The sequence below is a fragment of the Camelus dromedarius genome, chromosome 24 (genome assembly GCF_036321535.1).
Source record: "Camelus dromedarius isolate mCamDro1 chromosome 24, mCamDro1.pat, whole genome shotgun sequence".
In the NCBI taxonomy this organism is placed as follows: domain Eukaryota; kingdom Metazoa; phylum Chordata; class Mammalia; order Artiodactyla; family Camelidae; genus Camelus; species Camelus dromedarius.
This window is the reverse complement of record NC_087459.1, coordinates 26,259,647-26,272,570: the sequence shown is the minus strand read 5'-3', so window position 1 is coordinate 26,272,570 and position 12,924 is coordinate 26,259,647. Positions and strand designations below refer to the sequence as shown.

The 12,924-nt window shown below is 46.9% G+C and overlaps 1 protein-coding gene and 1 long non-coding RNA gene across 9 annotated transcripts in view; one reads left to right on the top strand and one right to left on the bottom strand.

Moving 5' to 3' along the window:
- Positions 1–4,800, top strand: part of GTF2I (general transcription factor IIi) — a 93,819-nt gene extending 89,019 nt beyond the window's left edge. For all 6 annotated transcript variants that reach the window (XM_031432759.2, XM_031432762.2, XM_031432758.2 and 3 more), the window contains 4 exons: positions 1,888–1,929; positions 2,340–2,381; positions 2,846–2,921; positions 3,656–4,800. In XM_031432759.2, coding sequence (XP_031288619.1) covers positions 1,888–1,929; positions 2,340–2,381; positions 2,846–2,904 — 143 coding nt within the window. In that variant the 3' untranslated portion in view covers positions 2,905–2,921; positions 3,656–4,800. The remainder of the gene's footprint in view (positions 1–1,887; positions 1,930–2,339; positions 2,382–2,845; positions 2,922–3,655) is intronic.
- Positions 2,057–12,853, bottom strand: LOC135319231 (uncharacterized). 3 transcript variants are annotated; one of them, XR_010377701.1, is made up of 5 exons: positions 12,547–12,853; positions 11,463–11,642; positions 10,618–11,345; positions 6,661–6,808; positions 2,057–6,083 (listed from the first exon to the last, which is right to left on the bottom strand). It is a non-coding gene; the product is annotated as an uncharacterized LOC135319231 (long non-coding RNA). The 3 variants fall into 3 exon arrangements; XR_010377702.1 differs by having other exon boundaries at positions 2,057–6,071; positions 12,547–12,852; XR_010377703.1 differs by having other exon boundaries at positions 2,057–5,836; positions 12,547–12,852.
- Between the last annotated feature and the right edge of the window lie 71 nt (positions 12,854–12,924).

Sequence of the window (12,924 nt, the reverse complement as noted above, 5' to 3'; positions counted from 1 at the left end):
GAACTTTCTAGATGTAAAATGGGGCAAGTTGCTTCACTTTTTTAAAATCTCAGTTTACTTACTTATAAAATGATAATGATATTAGTACCATTTGGGGAGTTTTGGAGCATTTTAAATGACTCAATATATGTCAGACCTCTAACACATGGTCCAGCGAACTCGTACCTGTGCAAAGAAAGTTGTATTATAGTGCTGCCAGGTCCTTTTGCTTTTGGCAGAGTTGAGAAGTTGCAGCAGAGCTTCCCAGAGCTGCAGAGCCTGAAATATTTGCTAACTGCCTCTTTGTGATAATTTGTTGACCCCCCCCCCCCGACCTAAAACCATGCCTGCCTGGCCTATGTATGTGCCCAATAAGCATCATCTATGTTTGTTACTGTTATTACTACGATTATTACTTATGCTATTATTTTGTAATTACTGGGCTGGAAAAAGTAAATCTTTCAGTGTGATTGAGCTACTTCTAGTAATATTTAGGCATTATGTCTGGCAGCCATTGGGCTCTGAAATATAGTTACATGAACACATGTAAGTGTTCTTCCAGCTCCCTAATGTTCATGTCATTTTAAAGTGTTTTTTAGCAACACGTAATTGTCCTAGTATGTTTTATATTCTTTTGTTAACTTTATTACTAAAAACTTTAAAAAGTGAGAATTATCCTTAGCTAATACCATTAGCATTTCAGTCTTTTTTCTAACTAATATCATTATTCTAGTTCTTTAAAATCCATCTATGTTGAGTATTCAATTCTATATTCATTGGGAAAGTGCAAGCCTCTTAAATTTCGTGTTCAGTTTTCAGTGACAGTTGAGCAGCTGCGCCTTGTGAGTTGTTGATTGTTCCCCTGACCTGAGAAACTGTGCTGTTATTATTATCTGCTCTCCCCATTCCGTTCTGCTTCACACTGTTGACACTGTTCTTTGGCCATCACTCTTCAGTGTAATAGATTTGTTTCATTTCTTCTGCCTCCAGGTTTTGAGTTTCACTTTATCATAAAATTTATTCATTTTGTTTATTCCCCCAAACCATGCGTTCTTTTGGGAGGGTAATTAGATTTGTTTATTTTTTAGAGGAGGGAGGGTACTGGGGATTGAACCTAGGAACATGTACTCTGCCACTTGAGCTATATCCTCCCCCCACCATGAGTTCTTTTTTAATAGATTCTCTTTTTATTATACTCTCTATCTTGCCAAGTATGTTAGTACCTGATGATGTCAGTAATAGAAGTAAACCTTGCTTCATCGATTTTCAGTCATCTTTGGCACTGAGCTTTAATTACACCAGGGAACTTTATCATTTATAGAAGTCCCATGACGAAGTGTGAGTTTTTTCCCCCCAATTTTCTTTTTTATTAATCCCAATTTATCTGCCTTCTGTGTAATTTTTGGTTTCAGAAGACATTTTAAGCCTCCCTGTCCCTTTATCTTATGTTTATTTATTTTTATTTTTACTTGCCTAACTGGTGGATTTTTTTAAAATTTTCATTGAAGTACAGTCAGTTTCCAGTGTTGTGCCAATTTCTGTTGTACAGCACAATGCTTCAGTCATACATGAATATACATGTATTCGTTTTCATATTCTTCTTCATCTTAAGCTACTGCAGGGTATCAACTATAGTTCCCTGTGCTGTACATGCCTTATTTTTAGTGTTCAATTTTGTTCTTTTCCTCATGCAGTAGTCTATTACAGAATTTTATGGTAATTACTATGAATTAGTTACTTTGATGGAACATACCAGAACTTCTCATGTTTTTTCCCTTGTCATATAAGGAAAATAGAGCCTGTTATAGCACAGTGGAGCATCAAAATAGAGAATGTATGTAGAAATGCATTTCAAATGAGACAGCATATCATTAAATTATTACTTAAATGAATCTGCTTTCTTTTCAGAGTTGGTCGATCAGAATGAGTCGGAAGGCCCAGTGATCCAAGGTAAATTAAGCAGGATGAAACAGAAGTATTCCTACTTTTTCAGTAAAACAGGTCACACATAATTTTGTGGCCTCACTTGCTTATGTTTGCCTAACTTTAAGGAAAGTCAGCTCCACAGCCTGCTATGTGATTCACTGAAAGTAGCAAAAGGCTTTTATTAAAAGGCAACCCACAGAGGAAGGAAAAAAGACATAGAGAAGGAGCTTCTTGGTTTCACGTTACAGCCGTGTTCTTTAAGGTTGTGTTAACGTGAAACACATTTCAGAAAAGCGGAGCCTGTGGCTGTTGTTTCACCCTAGACGTGGGCTTTGTGTGCAGCTTCTGGAGAGCTTTCTCCCCCAGGCCCTTCGAATAATTGGAAGCAGCTTTTGAACAGTGTTAAATTAAAATCTTCTTGTGTTTCTCTTCAGAATCAACTGAGCCAAGCCAGTTGGAGGTTCCTGCAACAGAAGGTAAAAAGGGCAGTCTGGGTCTCAAAAACTGAAGTTCCTTAAGACAAAAGATTAATTGTGTTTTTAAAGCTGTTTGACTAGGAACTGTGTGGTGGTTCTCTTTGTTTCTGGGTGAATTGGATTTGCAATTTATGACAGAAGTATTGTGTTTAGAGATGGATTCTTTTCCTCCATTTCCCCCAAATGATTCTTCATAAATTCTGAAATAGTTAAATGACTACTATTATATAACCTAGATGGAGCTAGTGTGGGTCCTTTACGTACGTAATAAGATGTTAGCTATTTTTAAAATATAACATTTGTAACTTATTAATAGAGAAACATCTCTGAAAATGTTAGCATTTTTAGTATCTTGCAACTCCTATTTAATCATTTTAATGACTAGTTTTGTATATGTAGGTTTATAATTGAGCTGATTTATATTAATAATGCAATTAATAGTTCCCTTTTGTTTCTCTTGATAGAAGTAAAGGAGACTGATGGAAGCTCTCAAATCAAGCAAGAACCAGACCCTACGTGGTAGACCTCCTCCCTCCTAGGGTAAATCAACTTTTGTGTCCAGGATGCCATGCTGTGTCTGTCTGAACTCACCCGCGTATTCTTAAGCTCATGTGTTTTCCCTGCTTCAGACATAAATGATGGCCCCGCCTGCAGGGCCCTTGAGGTCCAAGTATAAACATACAGTGTGGTTTGAATTAGACAATTCAAGCAGAGAGATTTTTCTTGGATCAGTATATGTCTGTCAGTCAAGGATGTTAAAGCACTTTTGCTTTATTTAAATGGAGAATGTTTTGTTTCTAATCTGTACTTTAAATCGTATCCTTGCAATTGGAATTCACTGTGAGCCAGTATCACCAGACTGACTTCTTTCCCTAATTGTGATGATAGTATTTGCAGAGTCTGGCCGAGCTGCACAATCCACTGTGCATCTTGCATAATAAATTACAAGCCTGATCCAATTATTCCAGATTTTTAACTTGGCCAGGTAATTACCAGGAGGGGCAGCTCTAGACCGAGTCAGCAAAACTTGGTTCTTGTGTCCTTTTGAACCTGACTAAGCCCCAGCTGTGGGACGTCTCCGTGGTAGTTGGCTCTCATCTCTACCTGACAAGTTTTGCTTGTGCAGAGATTTTTAAATTTTATTATTTATTTATTTGTCATGGAATTTGCCATGTAGTGTCAGTTCATGGATTAAGTTGTGTATCTGTGAATGATAAATTCCTATAATCAGATTAACCTGTTTTCTTGCTTGTTTGTTTTCTCTCCTATTTTAGCTTAAAGTATATCAGTGGGTGAGAAGAGCTTTTCGGACCTGTTACTGCCCCAAGCTGTGTAATATACTTGTATAACAGAAATACCTTCTATACAAACCTTTTTTTCTACTTTTAGATAGAAATGTCTACTTTTTCAGCAGTTCTGTGAATTGAATTAAAGAGCAGAGTGACTGTAGATTTGGAATGGCTGGTTTACTTTGGAATGTATTATAAGGATTTTACAGCAATGCTGGAAAAACGACAGGGAAAATGACAGGGATGAATCTCATCAGATTTTTTACGTGTTCAGCAGAGCCTTCAGCTGTGGTGTCTATTTTCCGATCAAGTGAAGATATCTCCTCCCGGAACATCTCAGCTTCTGCAGTGAAGAAACCACTTGTGGTAGTTCAGTTCTTTAGTTTTTCTATTTGAAAAATCATTTAAACGATCCTTTTGTTCACGGCTCTCCTTGATGACTGAGTGAACACAGTTAGTATCTGTATATTTGACTAAACCTTTTCCTAAGCTCTCTATCATGGTTCATATTTTTTTTTATCATAATTAAAAAACAACCATCTGGTTCACCTAACAGCCAGTAAGAGGTCCGTATCTCAGCGTGTGGCATACAGATGGAATACAGCGAACCTCTTCCATCCACATTTATGTTTCATCTGAATACAGTGCATGGTGTACCAGAAGTTTAAGATCAGGTATGAGTGTGTGGGTAAGCTAAACGACACTAAAGCCTCACTGTCGTGTGACCCGTGGTGGTGTGGAATTCTTTGGAACGCTGTTCCAGCTTGGATCAGACTCAAGGAGGTTTCATTGCCTTCGTTACTTTACAATCCTGCTTGTGATGCTGAGGCTCTGGTGAGGGGAGTGAGGGGCCGGTAAGCTAATTATGCACCCTCTGATACTCTGCGCCATTTGTAGGAGAATCTTCCATGTGCTGAGAGTTCACAAACAGTAAGAGTTGTAAAATACCAGCTATATGAAAAGCTAGAGTATGTGATGGCATAGAGTTTTCATTAGCTTTATCACAATATTCACAATGGAGAATTATATTACATGGTAGCAGAAATAGGCATTTTTATGTGTTGCTTATATTTTACCTCAAATTAAATTGTAGATATAGGGTAATAAATAAAATCCATCCATGCCTTTCACACACTAACTCATTTCTTTCTAAAGTGTTTTCATGATTATGTTTGGGGAAGCCTGGGGCGGCTCGGCGGCAGGCGGAACGCGAGATGAGGGTCAGGTCGGCCCTGTCCAGAGGCTCCTCATGAGGACACCGTCGCTCCTGGTGTTTATGATGCCACTGTGCTGCTAGTCTGAGCTGGGGCTGGAGTCCCCGACTTCTGTCTGTGACGTGCCAGCTGCCGTGCAGCTTACATGTGATTTTGGAGGTCAGAACCCTCCCCAGATAGAGTGCATACGTCGGCCCCTCGCATGTAAAAGTCACACGCTGGCTCCCAGTCTTCTCCCTTCTCTCAGCATTGCCCTCTGCCTCTCCTTTACCCTTACACGTCTGTTCCTAGGGAAAGCCAGACTGATTTGTTATTAACCTACCAACCAACATTAGGAGACAGCTGCTACAGTAGAATCTCATGATTTGAGTGTTCTTGAAAGAACCATGCTGCCTCCACTCACACTTCCTATCCCAGCCACACAGAATCATAATCTAGCCAAAGGCTGTCTTTAAAAGGAGTTAAGCTCTTACACAGAACCTGTTCAACAAAAGTTTTGTGGGATGACAGACTTACTAAGGAAATCTGTTTTCTTTAGTAGAAGTAAATGTATCTAGTATAAAAGTTCTGTGTATATGCATACACATGATTTTTGTTTTTATATATAAGGTGTTTTTTGAAATGGTTCTCACATCTGCCAAGTGTATCATCAGTTTCTGTACCCCGGACGACGGCGCAGAGTCCATGCCGCGCGCTCCTGGCGGTGACTTGTGAGGTTTGAGGGCTGCTGTCCTGCCCGTTCTCTCTCGTCACACAACAAGCTTCTTGGTTCCTTGCAGAAATGCTGAACCTCAGGCAGGGGGTGCTGTTGCTGCTTGTCTCGAGGTGGAATAAGTTATTCTTAGTAACCACTGTCATCCCCCGGAGGATTTAACATGCCTCACTCCGTCGGGTAGCTCTCAGTAAAGCAGTTTCCTGGCGAGGTGACTGTCATGCCAAATGGCCTTCTTACCTGCCATGGTCAAATTAGCGCTGGTTTCAGCACCATGGGCTTGTTTAGAATTGGCTGGAATGTCCTGGCTTGCTAATTCAGAGCCCAGGAGCTGGCTACAAGACAGGCCTTCAGCTACCTGCCTTAGTGAATGGTCCATGTAGTCATGAGTGAGACGGTTGATAAGTAGCATGATTCTTGGGGATGGGGGTATAAACTTGCCCACCAAGGTCTTTGTTAATCAGTAAGAACCGGACTGAAAAACAAACTATAGGTCAAACAGATCTCATCAGTAATTCTGATGTGCTCAGTGTTTCTGAGAGAACATCCTGCTTCCATAATAGTTGATGGTTAGACCTCATTTCACCAGGAAATACAGTAGAGTGATTAGGAGCTTGGGCTTTGTGACTAAATCCAAGCTCTGCTTCTAGACAGCTGTTGAGTAAATTTCCATCAGGGGAAAGAAAAAGGTAAAACCAAAGAAATGTCTACATCACAGGATTGTGTAAATTAAATCCTGTCAGTGGAGGTGGGCCAAGTGTTAACATCCAAGCTCTGGGCCTTCAGTGCTGGGAGAGCAGAGCTTTGTCCTAGAGTGGCCTCTGGTGGGCAGCAGAGCTGCGGAGGGCGGGGCCACCTCCCTAGAAACTATTCCGTGCACGTAAACTCCCCCCCTTTTAGCGGCACATCATAAGAGACCTTTATCCCTTCATGGGTCTAAATCATCTGATACATGAAGTGAGGTTAGGTGTCTTCACTGTGCACTCATGTCCTCTCCACAGGTTGCCTTGGGGCTGCAGAGATGAGGGAGTAAAGACAGAATCTGGTAGTTTTCTTAGTCTTACCTCCGAGCCTGCAGGACAGGACTTGGCCCAGGTCTGGCGCTCCGTGTTTCGACAATGGTGCTGACTTATACGGCGGGCATCTGGTTCCCTTTTGAAGTGGCTCTGCTGTCTGAGCATCTTTCTGGCCTCATTTCTGTTTTGTTCATCCCTACCAGGAACCAGAAATGTTCTTTGGAGAGGATTGAGTGACCAGACCCTTCCATTGTCCATAGCCCAAGCCCTGGTCTAAGTAAATTGAAGTTTCTCGTTGGCTTAATTATTAGGGAACAGGTAATTGTCACATACCAGTGGGCATCTCTGGCTGTGTACCATTCAGTACTGGAAGCCCCACTTTCTGAATGTATATATTTTGAAGATGTGGTGTGTGCCCAGGGTGCCTCAGTTTCCCTGTCTTGGGACAGAAGGGGGCAGGATTTGGGGGAATTGAGGTGACCTTGTGGGCCACTTTAGTGCAGCAGCTCTTCCCTGTGCTGCTCAGCCCGGAGAGTCAATAGGATGAGCGCGAGTGGGCTCTTTTATCTTCTGGTTAGATTCCCAGCAGAGTTGCTCTCCCCTGGTCTCTGTAGTGTGGGTTCTGTTTTACTGCAGTATGTCCTGAGGGATGCTAAACTCTACTTCACCTCATGCCCACCAGCCTTGGCTCAAAAAGCAGACTGGAAAGCAGCTGGCAGCTGGTTGTAGAAATCACAAGTCCCTCAGGGTGCAGTGGCCTGTTGACAGATCACAGTGGGCGGACGCAGCCTGCCGCTCCAGAAGGGTTCTGAGCCCTGGGAGCTGGGTGAGAGACGCAGAGCTCGTGGTCTTGCCCAGCTTCCCCACTCCGGTCAACAGTGGTCTTGTGTGTCACCTCCCTTCCCCATATCTCTCCTCGACCACGGGTACCTTGTGGTTTTATTTTGAGGAAGTGTCAAGAAAGTTAGCACTGAAAGCAATCTTATGATACAATACCTATTTGTAAGTGTTTCCTGTCAGATTTCCTTCTCGAAAGCAAGAGTAGGTGGTGGGTCTTCTGTAGCATCAACTTAATGTGTGGTCCCAAGGATGCTTGTTGGAAGCCCACAGTGCCTCAAGTTCTAGAAGCAGCAGAGATCCGTACCGAAGACCATGTGCCTGGCAGTGCCTGAGGGGACCTGGCGAGAGGTGTTCCTACTCACTAAAGTCCGAAACAATCCAGTAGTCCTGGCTAGAGGAAGCAAGAGACAGTCCACCTCTGAGGCTCTAAGAAGATCTAGATCAATGCTGAAAGGACCTACAGATCTGCACGCTCTGTCATTTAAACTAAAACTGTCCTCTCCCTTACAACAACCAATCTAGATCCTCTGGGGAAAATCCTTGAAAGACGGCAAGTGCAGGTTTTCAGAAAGCCCTAGCAAGTGTGGATTCTTGTTGGCCTTCAGGAGACGAGCTGCTACCGTGGGGGGAGGTCACATCATTGCTCCTGGTGCTTGATGCAAGATGGGACGCTGCCAGACACCTTTGTAAGCCACCTGTCTGCCATTGACCCACCCTGCACCCCGGGCCTGTATGTCTTTGCTGTCCTGTACCCCCTCAAAAGTGGCAGAGGTGTCAAGCCCATGGTAAGTCCCAAACTGACTTACGCACACTGCCAGCTGACTTCTGCACTCCCTCAGGGCTGAAGAGATGTGGAAATGGCAACCCAGCCCTGGTGACTGGCTCTAGATGTAGGATTTCCTCATTACTGGAATTAGCTTCAAGTTCAAAACAAATCACCACAAAACCCCAAGGCGGCCGCATGCTGCTGGATTTAGCCCTGGTGGCTTGATGAGCTGCACGTAACTTTCACCACATGACACATCCAGCCCCAGTGAAGAAGTGGGGCCGGTGCGGGAGGCCTCGGGGCTCCTGGCTTTGGGGTGGGGCAAGCTTGCAGGATCCTCGTTCAGTTCATTAGATACTTGCTAAGGGCCACCACGATTGTCAGGAGCTCTGCCAGACGCTGCAGTGCAGAGGGGACAGGCTCAGCCCTGCCCCCAGAGCTCACTGCTCCCATGGTCTGGGAGAGCCTCCATCCCACCCCCACATCCCCTGGTGGAGCCAAGGCTGAGCCCTTGGCGCTCACCTAGGGGCACTGTCCTGCCCAGCTCTCTGCTACAGACCCCACACAGAACACCAGCCCACCTTGCAGTCTGAGCCTTGCACAGGTCCCAACAGCCTGGAGTGCCAGCTCTCATTCATGTGGCATTTCCCTTATTCGAGGCCCAGTTTAAGCAGCAAGAAACTGCCTCGGGCCTCCCTAAATCTTCACATCAGCCTATGAAGTAGGTACAGTTGTTAATGCATTTTACAGATGAAAAAACCGAGGTTCAGAGCTTCAGCTAACTTGCCACAGGGCACACAACCCTGTGTGAGTTGGGCCCCGGGCCACTGTGCCCAGAGCCAGCAGCTGGCTTGTCCATGTCCTTCCCACTGGGCGTGGCCTCCTGCAGACCAAGCCTCGATCTCTGAATGTCTGGGGCTGGAGCCCTCACTCCTGTGTCCCTAGGCTAGGGGCTCGACAGCACTGTCATCGGGCCCAGGGAAGAAGGAATCCCCGGGATGTGTGATTCTGAAGGGTGTGACTCAGGTGTGTCCTCAGCCCCACTGCTGAGTGCAAGCTCCTGGTTTCCTTCTGATGAGACCTCAAGGTCCATCCCTGACCCAGCCAGAGCCCATTCCTGGTCTCATTTTGCTAACAGAAAACTGGGGGTTCTTGGGGAAGCAGGTTGTGGGTGTCCCACATTTCCACACAAATACCTGCTTGCTGTTAGAGCCTCAGCCCCGCACAGCCGCACTCACCGACAAGTAACCTCCCTGCCTACCAGCCAGCAGCAGCTCAGGGGCCCCATTCTGCTACTCCAGGCACCAGGTGACGGCTGGGCCTGTGGGCTGGCTCAGGCGGCCTTCACCATAGGGCCTGTGATGGGAACCAGCAAGAGGGGCTTAATTTAGACTTGGGGAAAAACTGTCCCATAGCAGGGGCAGCTTTGTTCCAATCTTGGAAGCCTTAGATTTCCTTTCCTGACAGAAGATCCCTGAGGGCATCGCCAGGGCCTCAGGCTCTCCTGCCAGACCCTTCTCCACACAGCCTGTCTCCATGGCCCAGGCTTGGGGATTTCCTGGTTGAGGAACTGGTCAACCCAGTCCATCTGGGGACGGCCTGAGCGAGAAGGTGGCATCTGGAGAGAGGCCAAGAACTTTGGGTCAGACTGGGAAGCCCTGCCTCCTGTCCAGCCTGGCCTGTTGCGGGAATCTCCCTATTTGGGGCATTTTTGCCATCTGGCTCCTCCCTCCGGAACCCCCAGTCATCACTCATTCACTCACGTACTGTTCAAGGGTAAGGCCAGGGAGCTGATGGTTAACAGCGTGAGCCCAGGGTCCAGACTGCCTAGGTTCAAGACCCCGCTCTTCGCTTACCAGTGGTGGCAACCTGTTTACCTCTTTGTGCCTCCGTTTTCCCATCAATAGAGGCAAGGAGCAGTACGTACCTGATGGTCTCACTGTGAGGATAAGATGTAGTCGTAAATATAAAGCACTCCTGAGCCAGGAGGCTAAGTCCTTTGTTAACACTTGATGGGAGGGGGAAGGGTACAGCTCAGTGGTAGAACACATGCTTAGCATGCATGAGGTCCTGGGTTCAATCCCCAGTGCCTCCATAAAAGAAAAAAAGTTAAATAACCTACTTACCTTCCCCCCTCAAAAAAAAAAAATTAAATAACAATAAAACACTTAATGGGAAGTGGAGGGACCTGGGGGCCCTAGTGTTGGATAACCAGATAGTTTATAATAATAACTGTGATTTTGTAATATTTAGTGAAACTTCATTTTTCTGCCATTTTATGTAATTTCACAGTTTGAAAGTTCTAAAACAAAAGTTTGTATCTCCCTCCAAAAAACAAACTTTCATTAATAGCCTCCATTTTTGTTCACTTCTTAAAAATTAATCATTTGGTCACTCACCTGTTTCATCCATGCATTAAAGTAAATCCTATCTCATCCCGACAGAGGGCCGTGAGCCTGCTTCCGGTGGCCCTTGCAAGGTAAACGCGAATTCTTTTCGCTTCGTGCACTGGACGCTCCTGCCAGGGGCGGGGCGCGGGGCGGAGCAAGGCGAGGAAGCGGGAGGCCTCGGGCGGGAAGTTCACATGGAGAGGCTGCCCGCTTGGGCCGCCGGGTCGTGGCTGGTGTCTGTAGGAAGGGCTGCCTGGCCGGGCAGTTATGCAATAGTGGAAAGACCGCTAAGAGGAGGGGAAGGAAGTGCCGCGGCCACGACCCAGCGCCCAGGAAGGGGTTCTGCTGGCCGCCAGCCCCGCCCCTCGCCAGGTGAGCAACGCTGAGAGTCTGGTGTCTGTGCCGGGACCTCCAGGCAGCCTCGAGTGGCACAGGGAAGACCTGACATTAGCTGAGCGACCCTCAGGGAGGTGTATTTAGTGGATCATTAAAGGACAGCCGCTCAGCCGTGAGCCAAATGCCTTGTGCTGCAGGGGCAGCTGATGCGGAATTAATTGAGGAGTGCCATCCATCACGTGATCCCACTCAATCTATTCTTTGCTTTCAACTTACTATTGAGGTACAGCAGGCCCACAGAAAAGGGCCGTGCTCAAATCTTACGTGCCTGGGGCTAGGTTAATTTTCAGAAAGTGAGCACACTTGTGGACTGGCATCCTTATCAAGGAAGAGCACTCCCCCTACAAAAAAAAAATGATAAATTTTAAAAACTAAAAAAAAATAGAGCACATCACCTGCCGCCTCCTGGGCTCCTTCATTCACTACTGCCCCCCACCTCCCCCCGCCCTGGAGGTCACCTTGGCTTCCAACACAGACCAGGTGGGCAGTTTGTGAGTTTGGTATAAACGGCATCCTGCAGAAGATGTGCTTTGTGTCTGCCTTCTTTCCCCTCCCCGCATTGTGTCTGGAAGGTTCAGCCATGTGTGTGGCAGTTGCTTCCCATCGCTGACTGGTGTATCCTCCTGTGCAGGAAGCTCCTAGATACATAAATGAAAATGATCAGAGGAAGGACTTGTAAGGCTGGTGACTTCGGGGTCGTGGTAGGGAGGGGGTACCAGCAGTGACTAGAGGGGACCTGCCAAGCAAATCTTTTAGAGAGAAGAAATAGACCCTGTGCTTCCTCCCGGCAGAGGATAACCCTTGCCCCTGGCAGTCCAGGGGGACCCATGGCTCTCGGGGTGCTTCCAGTGCTGGTGCCCTTTGCCACCATCTCTCCATCTTGGAATCTGAAGATCTGGACCACAAACGGCGCCCGCCTTCCTGAGCCTGCAGCCAGACTTCCTGGGTCTGAGGCCACTTGCTATGTGAGCCCCGTCAGGGCCCCATCAACCTGGTCGAGCACCCCAGGCTGTAGTAAGAGAGGCTCCAGCCTCTCCCCTTGCAAGCTGCTCCCCTGCTCACCCCCTCCATCCCAAATCCCCATCTCCACAGAAGCTGGGGTTCCTGTTTCACTCAGGAGGAAATCAAGTCAGCTCTGAGGGGCCATTCTTGGATCAGAATTTGAACTCAGGTCTCACTCAAAGTCAGCCCTGCTGCCACTGCTCTCAGCCACACTCTCTCACCCAGGATGTGCACCTAAGCCTTCTACACACTCCTGTGAAAGATTCATTCAACCAGTCACTCAGTGAGTGGTGCAGTTACTATCTGAGTATTTATGGAGGGCCCACTGCATGCCAGGCACTAGTTCTAGGGTTGGGGCCAGAGCCCTTGTCAAAACAGGCCAAACCCTTCTTTCGTGGGGCTCACATTCTGGTAAGGAAAGACACTGTAAAAACAAAATAAAAATAGTGATGAGTGCTCCGAATAAAAACAGGAAAGAGAGGTGGGGGCTGCATGAAGTTTTGCTATTTTATGTGAAGTTATCAAGGAACGAGAATGTACCTCAGAGGAGGTGCCATCTGAGCAGAAACGGTAGACGACGAGGGTGGGAGTTAGTTACAGGTGCGTGGGAGATGGTCCAGGTGGAACCGCTTGTGCAACGGCCCTGAGGTGAGAGCAACTGGGTGTGTTCCAGGAACAGAAGGCCCAACGTGGCTGGTCCAGAGGAGCCAGGAGAGAGGTGGGAGTCGGGCGCCCCACCTGTGGGGTCTTGTAGGGCACGGGGAGGACAAGGGCAAAGATGTCCCGGCACACCTGCGCGCGTGTGGCCGCCCACGTCTCCGTCGCAGGAGCCCGAGGAATCCCAGAAACTGAAAGAAGAAGCAAAGCCCTCTCTGCACGCTCCTTGCCCCCTCCTGCCCCCCGCCCGGCCGCGACAGA